This window comes from Juglans regia, chromosome 2, assembly GCF_001411555.2.
Source record: "Juglans regia cultivar Chandler chromosome 2, Walnut 2.0, whole genome shotgun sequence".
In the NCBI taxonomy this organism is placed as follows: Eukaryota; Viridiplantae; Streptophyta; class Magnoliopsida; order Fagales; family Juglandaceae; genus Juglans; species Juglans regia.
The window spans coordinates 13,882,277-13,895,427 of NC_049902.1; the positions used below are offsets into that span (position 1 = coordinate 13,882,277).

A 13,151-nucleotide genomic window follows, 5' to 3' on the forward strand; every position below is an offset into this window, starting at 1 on the left:
ACTAACTCTTATACTTAGGAAAATTCAAGCATAAAGAAAGACTAAAATTTCAATCCTAAATTCTTGTACAAATCCTAGAGGCAAGTGGATTTAATCCAGAGATGTACTACTCTGATACCACCCTGTCACACCCCTAGATTTTGCTTGGGATTAGACGGACTCTAAAACGTTAGAACATGCAACATAACGTTACCTGCCATCGTTTATGACAATTAAAGATGCAATGAATCTAGCATTCATCTAAAAATATGCTATATACGCGACATATAATTCTTTTTTCTTGAATAAATAACATTGTACTAGAGACTATATACCAAAACATAACATGCTTCGTAACTTTATAATAGTCTGAAAACTATTATAGATGCATGATAGTAAAATGGTATGAATATGTTGTGACGTGAACATGAATATGCGTAACATGACTTTGCAAATAGTAAGACATGACTTGATATGGATTGAATATGAACTTGGAATCTTGTTCAACATATACATGCTTAGTTAAAAATGAAAATGTGGATGCTACAGAGATTCCCTTGAGCCGTGTGCTCCTATTGGTACCATATCACATCACATGCATCTGTGCCAGCTGTGAGTACGTAATGATAACTGAACTAAAATTGATAACATGTTGTTGGCGCCATTGGCGTTGGGTGTTTGACTTCACTTCGCCAACCAGTTACTTATGTCCCATTTGAAACTTATTGATGGTACTTTGCCAATCTAGGGAATTTCACACCAATTTGAACACTCTAGCATAGACAATGAAATTCCACTAAAATAATACTTCATCTTATCACTTGGGGGTCGTGATAAAAATAAAATACTCTACCGACTCGAAAATATTTGTTGTGACATATTCTATGCATGAAATATGACATGACATGTAACAATGAACGTGTAACATATGGCATGTCATAACATGACATGTAACAAATTAGCGTGTACTTGAAATAATTAACATGACATGGCATAATAAAACATTTATAATAATCATAAGTGACAAGAATATGACATTTATTGCTTACCACCATACATAAAAAATACACAGAAAAGTAAATTAGAGGTTAACTTATAGCGATTGTAGCTTAACGTATATAAAAAGGCGTGAACGTAAATGAGATATTTTTCTAAAGTTATAAATCTCACTAAGGCTCATACATTCATAAAGACTCACTAAGTTAGGATAAATTGCAAAGTTACACAACCATACAAACTATGAATTGGCCAATTCACCTATAAGGCCAAACTCTTGATTTTTGTTGCAATTCACCCAAACTTCAACTTTCATGCTTAAACCGATTTATGCAACACTCAAGAATCATATTCTATGTTCTAAAATCTTGCTAAGACATCAAAATATACAATCCATAAAACCATTATTTCATCACACCAATGAAAATGCCAAAACACTAGATTTTGGTCAAATAGAACAAATCCTTGATGCTCTTGATCTAATACCTTTCAAATAAATTCTAAGGACTCCAAAAGTCCATAAACAAACCCTTAACATGTTCATAAATAAACATAAGTGATAGTCATACTTGAAAAAAAACCACAATCACAAAACTTATCACCAAACAAATCGACATGCACACTAAGTCCAAACTGAGTACCACATGTTTTGACTTTAGAGCAAAATCACTAAATCTAAGATTTTCATGACATAAACATTCAAGAAACAAAACCATATACCTCATATTCAAGTTATAAAATTGATCCAAGAATTTAATCTAGGATCACATGGTAAAAGTTTATAAAAACACAAGGCACACCCGTGAGCCTCAAGTTTGTGTCTTAACCGAACCTTTGCATGCATAAAAATTATTAAAAAGGCTTAAGAACAACTTATATGAATTTTGTGACCATTGGACAAGGTTTCTAGAATCAACAAACATCACAACCTCAAAACAAAAATGTTTTGTGTGTCCCACTTTCAACCTCGAAGAAAATGTGTGTAGATCTTTAATAAAAATGCTAACATACTTTGGATCAACTCATAACATGTATAAACATTTTTTTTATAATTATATCATATCAATATCTACCCCTAACGTTAACAAAAACTTCATCAAAACATCAAAATTCCACGCCATCATCCAAATTGTCACCCAACATGACCTTTGCATGTTCAAATCCTAATTTCTCAAACCAATACTCCATGAAAAATTACACATTATATGCAGGAAGAAATAATAGGAAAGGGTTGGAAAAGGCAATGCAGAACTCTCAGAAAACAGCCTAAAACTCTTGCCAGAGTTCTCTCCAAATAAATGAATAAAACCTAACCAAAAGGTGAGTGGGATGCAAGGGCCGCCCTTCATAGGAAGAGAGGGCTGATGGGGGATGTCCAGGTGACCTCTTGATGGTGGTTTTGCAGCCAAAACATTGGGCAAAAGTATGGGCTAATTAGCCCATGGTATTGGGTGCTACAACCAACAGGGGTGGGACGGTTTTGGGTGGTTTTTTGGCATCCCATCCGTGCACTATTTGGGCTAATATGTCAGCCATGCATAGAACTGTCTTGGGTTGTAGTTTTTTATGGGTCTAACCAAATGTAATTCACTTTAGGGTTTAAATGGGTTTGGTTTAGGGTTTAGTTTTGATTAAGCTCAATTCTAATTTTTCTTATCTCAATGAAATTTTAAAGGTATAAAAGAATAAATGAAGGTATAATAGCATAAATTTGAGTGATTAATAGTATGTAAAAATAATTTAATCAAATGATTAATTACTTAAAGCAAATTTTGAGTGGTTTAGGGTTTGGGAAACCATTTAGGGTTTCGGTTTCCTCCATTGATTTGGGGTTTCAATTGGATCTCAATGATTTGAGATTTCACTAGGGTTGAAACCCTCATTTGGTTGGCCACAAAGTGTTTGGTTGGATGGAATGGTGTTTGGCTTAGGTGGCATGTTCATATGATTTGATTTTCCTTTCATTCCTTCATATTTCTATTTCATGGTTTCTACTTGTGCCAAGTGTCCTATACTATTCACAAAGTGTGACTAGAATATTGCCAAGTGTCCACTTAAAACCCTTCAAGGCTCTTTGGACAATCCACACGGCGATATGACAATTGTTTGAATTGGGTGCCACATGGTGCTATCCCAGGTGTTACCATTCACTAGAAATTTTGCAAAATTATTATGATATCATAAAGTCCTAATTAACCATACGAGTTTTGTTGTGCAATTCGTTTGGTAAAATGCGACTCCTAAGTATCCCAAATAAATGAAAAGACATTCCCGAACACTTTTTTACTGTAAAATTCTAAATATTCATTTGAGACTAATGGTGCAATTCTTTTCTCAAACTCATACTCCTATATGCTTCAAATAATTTAAAAGATACTTTTGTCACCATAATGAGTAGGCAACCGATTATGCTAATAGACTAAAATCTAAACTTGCTCGATTCGTGATCTTTCTATGATTTCACAACATTCCTAAGGCCTAATGAAATCCATCTACTGAATTTCTAGCAGATTGTTACATTTGAATAACTCAAGATTTATTGATTTCTTTATATCATATTGTTATTAGTCCCAACTCCTCCAAAATTAAAAACCCATGATCTACCATTGAATGGCATTATGCAATTTATAATAAATTTAGCTGACATGATAAGAAAGAGATGACACTTGATCTTTGCCAAGAGTCTCAATATGATAATAAAATCACAAATTCTTCTTAACATGTTTCCAAATGTTGTTTTGCCACAGTGATTTCTATTTTACAGATTTCGTAGAATGATGTGAGCGCCGTACTGTGGTTGAAGCGTAATAACAGTTAAAGGAGCATGGGCATAGGATGGTGAAAGCTCAAATGAGAAGCGTTGTAGAACCATTGAGAGGGCCACCTTAGCTTCAGTCAAAGAAAAGTTTTGTCCAATGCATATCCTAGGACCCCATCCGAATGGGAAAAATGATAGTTTGCCTTTTGTTGCTTTTGAGACTCCATCAGAGAACCTCTCTGGTTTGAACTCATCTGCATCATCTCCCCAAAGTTCATGATCATGATGGATGAGGATTGTCGGCAAGGAGACTTGAACTCCAGCTGGTAAAGACAATGTTCCAAGTTTCGTAACCTCATGAATTGTTCGATTAAGAAGAACTGCAGGTGGGTATAGTCTTAGAACCTCATAAAGTATCATGGTAACCTGTGGCATTGAATATTATGATGCATATTGTAAGAATTCAATCACAAATTATTTCAGAAAATGTTCAAGGCAAGTAAATGCTAGAGCTAAAATGATGAATGTAGCAAAAGTCAGCGAACAAGCAAATCTTCCAAACTAACCACAAAATACAAGCTTTCATCCTTTAAAAACAACACCAAGTTCCAATCTATGTGCATTTACGTACATGGCTGACTTCCTATCCTATATTTCAAAAGTCAGAATCTTAACATTTTTTGTGTATACTTTAGATGTTGCTAACCATATTTTGTTTGTAAGGGTATTTACACCCTTTTTATGATATCGAATAATAGATTACTTTTTTTTTATATAGTAATTCAGCTATAAAAAAAAATCTTTCGAGAGAATCTTTGAAGTAGATATATAAGAACTACTTACAACTTTTAAGTGATTTAACCCCTCGAAGTCTGGTTTGTCTTTGCCAAAAACTTCCAAAACCTCTTCTCTTGCAAGTGCTTGCCAATATGGATACTTACTCAGCATAACCATTGTCCAAACGAGCAAAACAGAGGTGGTCTCTTGCCCAGCAAAATAAAACAACTTACATTCCTCTATTACGTCTTTAAGATTCATTCCGATGTTCTTGTCGTTCCCATGCTCTTGAATTTCTTTGATGTTGGATTCTATAAGTATGCCCAGCAAGTCATCATTTCTGGCCTCACCTGCTTTTGTTTCCTTCTCTCTTTTGTTGATAAGGTCTTTGAGCGATGCTTGTATTTTATTGTGAATTTCTTTCATCCTCCTGTTCATCTTAGTTGGTAGATACCTGCATTCAAACCATTCATATAAACATGAAGAGAATAAAAAAGCTTACAAGATTATGCATTGAATTTTCTAGTCTCCAAATAATAGTTGATTTTTATTGTTCTACCTATATCTGACTTTTTGAGGTAAAATGTTTCAAAAGTTATGTATCAGAACCAAATCCAAATGGCAAACTTGATTAATTATGATTAGCTAGCTTGCACTAGAAAGTTTTCGATTTACCTCCATCCTGGAATGTAGACAGTCTGTATGGCTTTCATCGCAAGCGCTGCTTGCTCTCTTTGGAGTTCGAAAATCAGTCTCCCTTCTTCATAGCTGCTTCCGAAGGCCGTTCTCGAAATCACATCACTTGCAAGATTTTGGAGATAGGGCCACACATCTAACTCAATGGACCCTTCTTTGGTAATGGAACTTACCCATTTGCAAATCATGTCGTTGCAACTCTGATGAATTGCTGGTAAAAAACTCTAAAGCAAACAATACATCAATGTCACTAACCAACATGCCGATGGGATTCTAATTTGAGAAACTTAGAAAAAATAAAAATAAAAAATTGCAAAAAATCACTTCAATGTCACTATTGAGTCTTAATGGAATAAAACAAATGGAAAGAATTAACTAACCTTCAATTTCTCAAGATGGAATGCTGGATTGATAATCTTTCGGTGTTTAGCCCATTTCTCAGTTTCATAAGAGGCAAGACCGGTTGCTACTAAGTTGATAAGAGGATTTCTTTGCGGCTTTTGAAAGATGGTGTGCTTGGAGAAGATATCTTTTAATTGTTCAGTGTCCATAACGTGCACCCTTGGTGTCGGACCAATCCATGTAAAGGAGTTCTTACCTACATATATGTGCTTCTTGTTATATGACAGTTGAGAAGCAAATCTAATATCATTTACTTTTATAATATTTTTTCAACTTTTTCATCTCAATACAAAAATAATATTAAAAAAAATATATATTATAACTATATTTTACTTTTATAATATTTTTATTCTATTTTTTCTCTCTTATTTTCCAAAATTCCATAAAATATCTCAACTCAAATATTTTCCTATTATTCACAAATTATTTTATTATGTTTACCAATTATCTCATCTTTCAAACCAGGCCTTAGTCCGAGACAATTTCGGCAAAGAGAAAATAGGGGAAAAAAGCTTGCAACTCTAAGAGATTTGTAAGTAGGAAATCAAAATCTATGGATTCTATCGTTAAAGAGAAACAAACTTGAAGGAAAAGAATCAGAAGGGAAGATGGCTGCTGGGAGTATTATAGAGATATACATACCATAATTCTTCAGAGTTTGAAAGGGGAAGGGAAAGACACGAGGTGCAATATCATTGGTGAAGCTCATGGGCTTAGACGCCGCTTCATTTATCATCCGAGAGCTCTCCTTCAAGTCTCCAAAAAGAATCCGGTAGGAGTTTCCCTTAAAACCTTGCTCCCTCAGACACCTCTCTAGCTCCTTCGGCTTAAGCCACACCCATCTCAGTACGCTCCATGCTGATCTGAGTACCGCGATCGTTAAAATGGACATGAGCGCAAGCGTTGGGAATGAGATTTCCATGATGAACAAGAACAGAGAGAGAAGTGATTGTGCACTTGTGTGGTTGCGAGTGACAGAGAAAAAGGAAATGTGGAGTTTCTGGAAAGGAAGCTTGCATCACTGTGTGGCCTTATCCGCTGAATGGAGAAGATATCTGTGTGGCATTAACTATAATTTAAAATTTAGCTAACGTGTCAATTTCGGTCTTTATAATAATATATTATTATTATCTATCTATTTTTCAAAACATGTATTTTTATTTAATTTTTGAACAATTTTTTATATTATCTTTAAAAGTTTTAACCACCTATACATCAAAATATATAAAATCAACCTAACAATTCGATTCTATTAACGCTTTTTTTTTTTATAAGTAAAACACTATGTCAACCGTTAGGCCACTCAAATGGCTTAATTCGATTCTATTAACGCTACCAGAGTAGATTCTTCTTGGATTCTTCTTGAACATGGCAAGTAATTGAGAACATCAATATAGTTTTGTCACGACATCCAAATTGACTGCTCTTAATCATTGGTAGAGAAGGAAATCGAGTTGCTCATGGATGTATAGATGTATGGATGGAGGAGGGACCTATTGAGGTTCTTCCTATCATCACTATTGGCCAACCATGTATTGTTTGAGTTCAATGAATTGAAGTTTCCTTTTAAACCAAGAATAAAATATGATTACCTAGAGCTATAGGTCTTACATTTATTTGTAATAATAAATTAATAATGTATCTAACGTTCATCTTCACAATTGCTTGCCCTGCTTCAAATTGTTGTAAATAAATCAGTCTGTTCGATAGCCCGCTCGATACTCACTTAGTTAAACTCGAATCGAATTCGACTCATGAAAAAAAAAACTCATTTATAAAAGCAAATATTCGCTCGAATTTTAAATGACACATACCCGACAAAATTCGATTCGATTAAAACTCATTCATATATTGATAAATATATACACACACATATATATATATGTAGTAACTAATAATATAAGCATACCACATTTATAATTAAAATATATAATATGTAATCTAATTATTTGTGTCTATATAGTGAATATACTTCATAAGTATATTTTATAATCTGTATAATAATTAGTCGATAAAATTTAATAATTTCATATACTAGTATGTGGGAACCATATATGAAATAAATATATGCTATCATATTAAGTGTATGTATTAATAATATATGTAGGCATATAATATATAGTTATTTTGGATACATATCAACTAGTTAGATATTAATTATTTATAAATTTTTTCAAATTTAATAATTCAATAGAGATTCTACTTGTTAGTTATATAAATTTAATATTTATTTAATTTATTAATTATTAAATCTTATTAAAAAAATAAATAACTCGAGCTCGGCTCAACTCGAACTCGAACAAAGAATAAAAACAAATCTCGAGCTTGAGCTCGATTATTTTGAGTCGAGCCGAGCTTGGCAAGTCAAAGACCGGCTCGGCTCGATTACAGCCCTAAATTAGGATAATTACCCATATTATGACTTACTAGATGAGATCCATATATCCATTCCAATGCTCCCAATATGCAGTACTTAGATTATAGATACAAGTAGGGCTGTACATGTAAACTGCCAATCCAAACCGACTCGAAATTTTTGCTGTTTCCGCACCGAATTACTCGACCCGAAATGAAATAATCTGTTATGACCCTTTGTAATTCTCCATGTATCTTACTGCAATGCAGTGGACTTCGTAGAACAAGAAGGGTGCTGGAATGCACTAAGAATCGAATGCACTACAGATGTTTGATAAAATGGAAATGAGACAATCAGAATGGTGAAAGGGCTGAATTCATTCATGAATTACGTTGGAACTATTTGAGGTAGTCTCTTCCTCCACTACAAATGTACTACTATGAAAATGGCCTTACAATCTAGAATCGTCCTTGCACTGGTCCTCTCTTGAGCATAACACCGAATCTGTAACAAACTCTCCCAGGTAAGGCTACAGTGACCCACCTGGTATGACAGATAACACGCACCGTTTTGGTTTGTGCCAACCAAAACGCTGCGTATATCTCAAAGATAAAAAGTTCATTACAACCTGGAACACAAAAGAAACCTACTAATTCAAACGCACCGTTTTGGCTTGTGAATGCCAAAACAGTGTGTTTTAACAACTGAAACATAAATTCTAATGAACGGAACGCACTGTTTTGACTTATACATGCCAAAATGCAGCATCTGAGTCTCTCTTCACAACATCGTCCCACTTTGATTCACTTCACTTCAACTTACTTCGTAGCACTTCACTTCACTTCTGCACATGTTGTCTTCTAGTTAACCCTAAGCTCTTCTCTTCACTCAGCATCATAACATAATAAAAAATGGAACTCTTCCGTTCTACTTCCGAAATACTACGGTTTGGGTCAGTTAATACCCGTAACCGAAAACTGGTCTAGTCCCCGCAAGATTCAGCATAGTCTCGGATGACGTTGTTTCGTTTCTTCGGTGCCAAGGCGTATCCTATTCTGAATCTGCACTCCTTAGCCATTGGGGGCAATTCCCGTCTAGAGAACACGAGAAAATCAGCAAATGTGAAAATACAAACATAAAACAAAGCAATTCGAGGAGTCTTGCTAGGTTAGCAAATCAAAGCAGAGAACTTCAACGTCCTTTTCAAGGGTTCTTTAAAGAAAGATAGCTTTGGAGAGGACGACAATGGTAGAAAGAAATAGAGAGAGAAGGGTGACAGAGATATGGTTAGGAGGGAGGGGATTTGATAAAGTAACTCGGTTAGTAGGAGACGTGGCACATTCTTGGTCAAATATTAGCATTATTTCTTAATCTTCATGCATCTTTAAATTGGTGGATGATTTTCTCTAACCCCCTCTAACATGTTGTATAGCATGGTAATTAAATTTTTGTAGTCTATAAATATAGATTAAAAAAATGATCGGGTTGGAATACCCGTTTTCTCGAAAAATATTTTTCAGTCGGGTAATTGGCCGAACAGAATACCATTAAGTCCGGTAGGGTCGGAGGGGATTTTTTGAGTCGGGCCGGGTGAACAGTCCTAGATACAAGCAAAAAGAAGGTACATCACGTGTCAAGAAAAATAAAAAAGTCAAAAAATTAAAGGAAAGAAAAGACGATGAATTTTGGCATTTTACATTTGATTAATTATATATAACTTTATGAAATTCCACAAAAAAAATCCCAATTTAATTTTCTCCCACATATAGAGTTGAACTAGAATATCTAACTTCGGAGCAAGACTCAGCAAAGTTATAAAAATATTCTTTTTGGAAACTTATTTTTATAAAGTCTATTCCCTGCAGAAAATATATACATGTGTATATGTGGGTGTATATATATTATATATTGTGTGTGTGTTGTTTTAGCTCCCAAATATTGGGGCAAGTGGATATATTGTGATTGTAATAGCCTGTTAGAAATTCAATGGTGGAATTTCTATAGGCTTTAGGAATCTCGCAAAAACACCGTTAGTTTTCACGATTCGATCAATCGTGTAGGTTTTAGTTTGTCAACATCGTCAGAGCTATCACTCATTATGGTGTTAGAAGCACGATTTTACTTATTTGAGGCAGTTAGATGTGTTAGTTTGTGATATGCTCTGCACCATTTTGCTTATTTAAAATTTTACGGAGCAATAATCACATTTTCAGTTTTCAGATAATACGCTTGTTCGAAAAAACATTTTGCTTATTTCGAGGCACTTCAGAGTAGAATTTCAATAAACAAAATGCAAAGTTAGGTTTGTATGAATATTTCAAATTTTACAGTGCAAAGTTTATTTTTTATTTTCTCGTAGTGAATAGTAACCTCAATAATAGAATCCAGTACAGTGTTTTCAAAATCACAGTGTGAAATGTCTAAATTAGGTTAGATAAGTTTTATTTGGACACTTGGCAAGATCTTAGCCACACTTGGTAAATAGTATTAGATATTTGGCAATATGAAGAACCATTAGATGGATTTGTGAAGGAAATCAAGGTGTGAGATCATGCCACCTAAGGAAAACCCTGTTTTTCATCTGATGAACCAAATTGTGCCGAACCAAAGAGGGTTTCAACCCTAGTGAAACCCTGAACCTTTGGGATCTATTTAAAACTCAAAAAAATTGGTTGAAACCAAACCCTAAATGGTTTCCCCAAACCCTAAAGTTGGCTTTCAAACCCTTTTTTATCCGATTTCTAGCATTGTGTTTAATTACTTGATTAAATCACTTCCACATGCTATTAATTCATCAAATACTTATTATGACATCATTATCTAACCTTTTAAACCTTAGAAATTGATGGGGCCAAAAAAAATTGGATTTGGACTTGATAGCATTCCGAACCCTAACCAAACCCCCTTTAAACCCCAAATTGAAGCCCACTTGGTTAAGGCCCACCAATTTGGCCACCTTGACAAAGTTTCTTAAGGAAGTTTCCTCCCCCACATGGCAGGACATCCTCTGCCTTTGGCAGCACCCAAATAGTCCCTTTATGTGAGAGGGAAGTCCACCTCACTACCCTCCATACCTCACAACAGCAGCAACAGTCATTTTCCCTCATTATTCATCACTTTTTGTGACATAGGCATCTCCAATCAAAGGGTTATTCAAGCCCATACCTCCCCCTCCAAAAGTCTAGAGTCGTGCAAGAATAGGCCTGTGCAGAAAACTTTGGAACCTGATCAGCCCGATATGTCCGATCCGACCCGCCCCATAAAATCGTGTTAAAAATAGATGCGGGTTGGATGGGCTGTTTAGCGGGCGAAACCCTAACCTACCTATTATCCCGATTGTTTAACTCCATTCTTAGTAAAACAAACTAGCCCCTCTCTCTCTCTCTCACATAGACGGTGGCATGGCCTTTAACTCTCTCTCCCTCTCCTCTAGACCAGAGCTCCGAGATCGACTAGAGTCATAGCCTCTCTCTCTCACAGATGGTGGTTTGCTTTACTCTTCTTCATATAAAATAAATATAGAAGCTCTACATGTGGACGACGACCCTGAAGAGATGATGACGATGATGTATATTGACAAATTTGTGATTGTGGATGAGAAATACTGCTACCCTGAAGAGACCCATCTCACTGCCTGCAAGATCTTCATTTTCTTCTCTTCCGACGGCTTCGACGTCCACGACCCACATGGTGAGCTTATGTTCCGGCACGATTCCTACGACCTTGATTCCAAACCCAAAGATGAGCTTGTATTTTTTATATTTTCTGAAGGCGAAGAAAACTAGAGGAAGCATTGGAAATTGAGAAAAAAGTTTGGCAGAGACAGAGCTAGTTTTCGTTGATAGAAATCAGCATTTTCTAGGAGAAATATTGGTCATACGGCAGATTTCTAGTGACATAATCGAAAGGATTCTATGATGGAAATTGAGAAAGGGATAAACTTTGCCAGGAAAAAGAAGCACAGCCATAAAAAAAAAAAAAAAAAAAAAAAACAGAGGAACTGAGCCAATTAATTGCACGTTTTGTATTCTTTTCAGTTGCATAATGTAGCCAGAACCTTTCATCATCTATGGTGCATTAGCTCTATGGTCTGCAATGTAATTTATTCTCCTTCATTTCTTTTAACTGTTTCTATATCCCCGCACAGGTCCAACGGGACCTTCTGTTACGGATGGAGGAACACGTAAGGTACTTTCAAAAGATCTTGGAGAAACAATAGAAAGATGGCATTGCCTTGATTTCTCCTTAAACCATGTCTTCACTGACAAATCCGTAATCCATGCCAAGATTCTGAACTGTAGCCTTCTTCTGCGTTAGCTGGTTCGTCACCCCCACTTCCTGCCAAATCCAAAACTGATTCAACTTTGCCTCCATCATCCAAGTATAAATCTACCGAAAATGGTGATTCAAAGCCACAACCATGCTCAAAGAGGCTTCATTTGGAAGTGAAACAAGAGTCAGGGTTTTTTAATTATAAATAATAATAATAAAAAATAAATAAATGAAAAAAAAAGCCGATACTTTTTACTCGATCTGAATGAGTCGGGTTGGGTCGATTTATTTTTCCTGTCCATGGTTTGCAGGCTGAGTTGGGTCTAGGTAAAAAAGGGCTTGGGTAGGCCATGTTGCAGGCCTATGCAAGACACCTTTATTTCGTTTCATCACTTTTTCATCTCATTCTTAGAAAGAAACCCAAAAGAGCTCTCTCGGGCAGATTCCTAAGTCATTTTGCATGGTAATTTTAGACCCCTTGTAAGTATTTTTTCAGGATGACTATTTCATGAAAGTTGTTCATACTTGAGTTTAGTTTCTGTGGATATCTTATTTATTTAATTTCATGTTCATTGGATCAATAAAATGTTATTTTAACTATGGAAAAGTCATTATGGGCGTTAATTTGGAGAGTGTTATATTTTAGAGTTTTTAACCAAGCTAATGGACATATCTTGGTCCGAAATTTTTATGGAGTGTTGTAAACATATGTATATGAATTTTAATTGAGGATTTGTTGCATGACTAAAAGTTTTGATGAAATAGTTTCTTTGATCTAGAAACTTAGAAACTGGAAGAAGAAAACTAGTTTATGTTTTGAGAAAATTTTAATATTTCATGGTTTAATCTTACTCCAATGGTTTTGATATTTTTATTTGATGATCCTAACACTCTTATATGCATGTTAGGATGTTA

The 13,151-nt window shown here is 35.1% G+C and overlaps 1 protein-coding gene across 1 annotated transcript; it reads right to left on the bottom strand.

The window, feature by feature from the left end:
• Nucleotides 1–3,616: 3,616 nt before the first annotated feature.
• LOC108996000 (cytochrome P450 CYP72A219-like) lies at nt 3,617–6,656 on the bottom strand. The gene is made up of 5 exons (XM_018971714.2): nt 6,251–6,656; nt 5,587–5,804; nt 5,186–5,430; nt 4,577–4,964; nt 3,617–4,159 (listed from the first exon to the last, which is right to left on the bottom strand). The coding sequence occupies exons 1-5, from the start codon at nt 6,528–6,530 to the stop codon at nt 3,734–3,736; spliced, it is 1,557 nt and encodes a 518-aa protein (XP_018827259.1). The 5' UTR covers nt 6,531–6,656; the 3' UTR covers nt 3,617–3,733.
• Nucleotides 6,657–13,151: the final 6,495 nt, after the last annotated feature.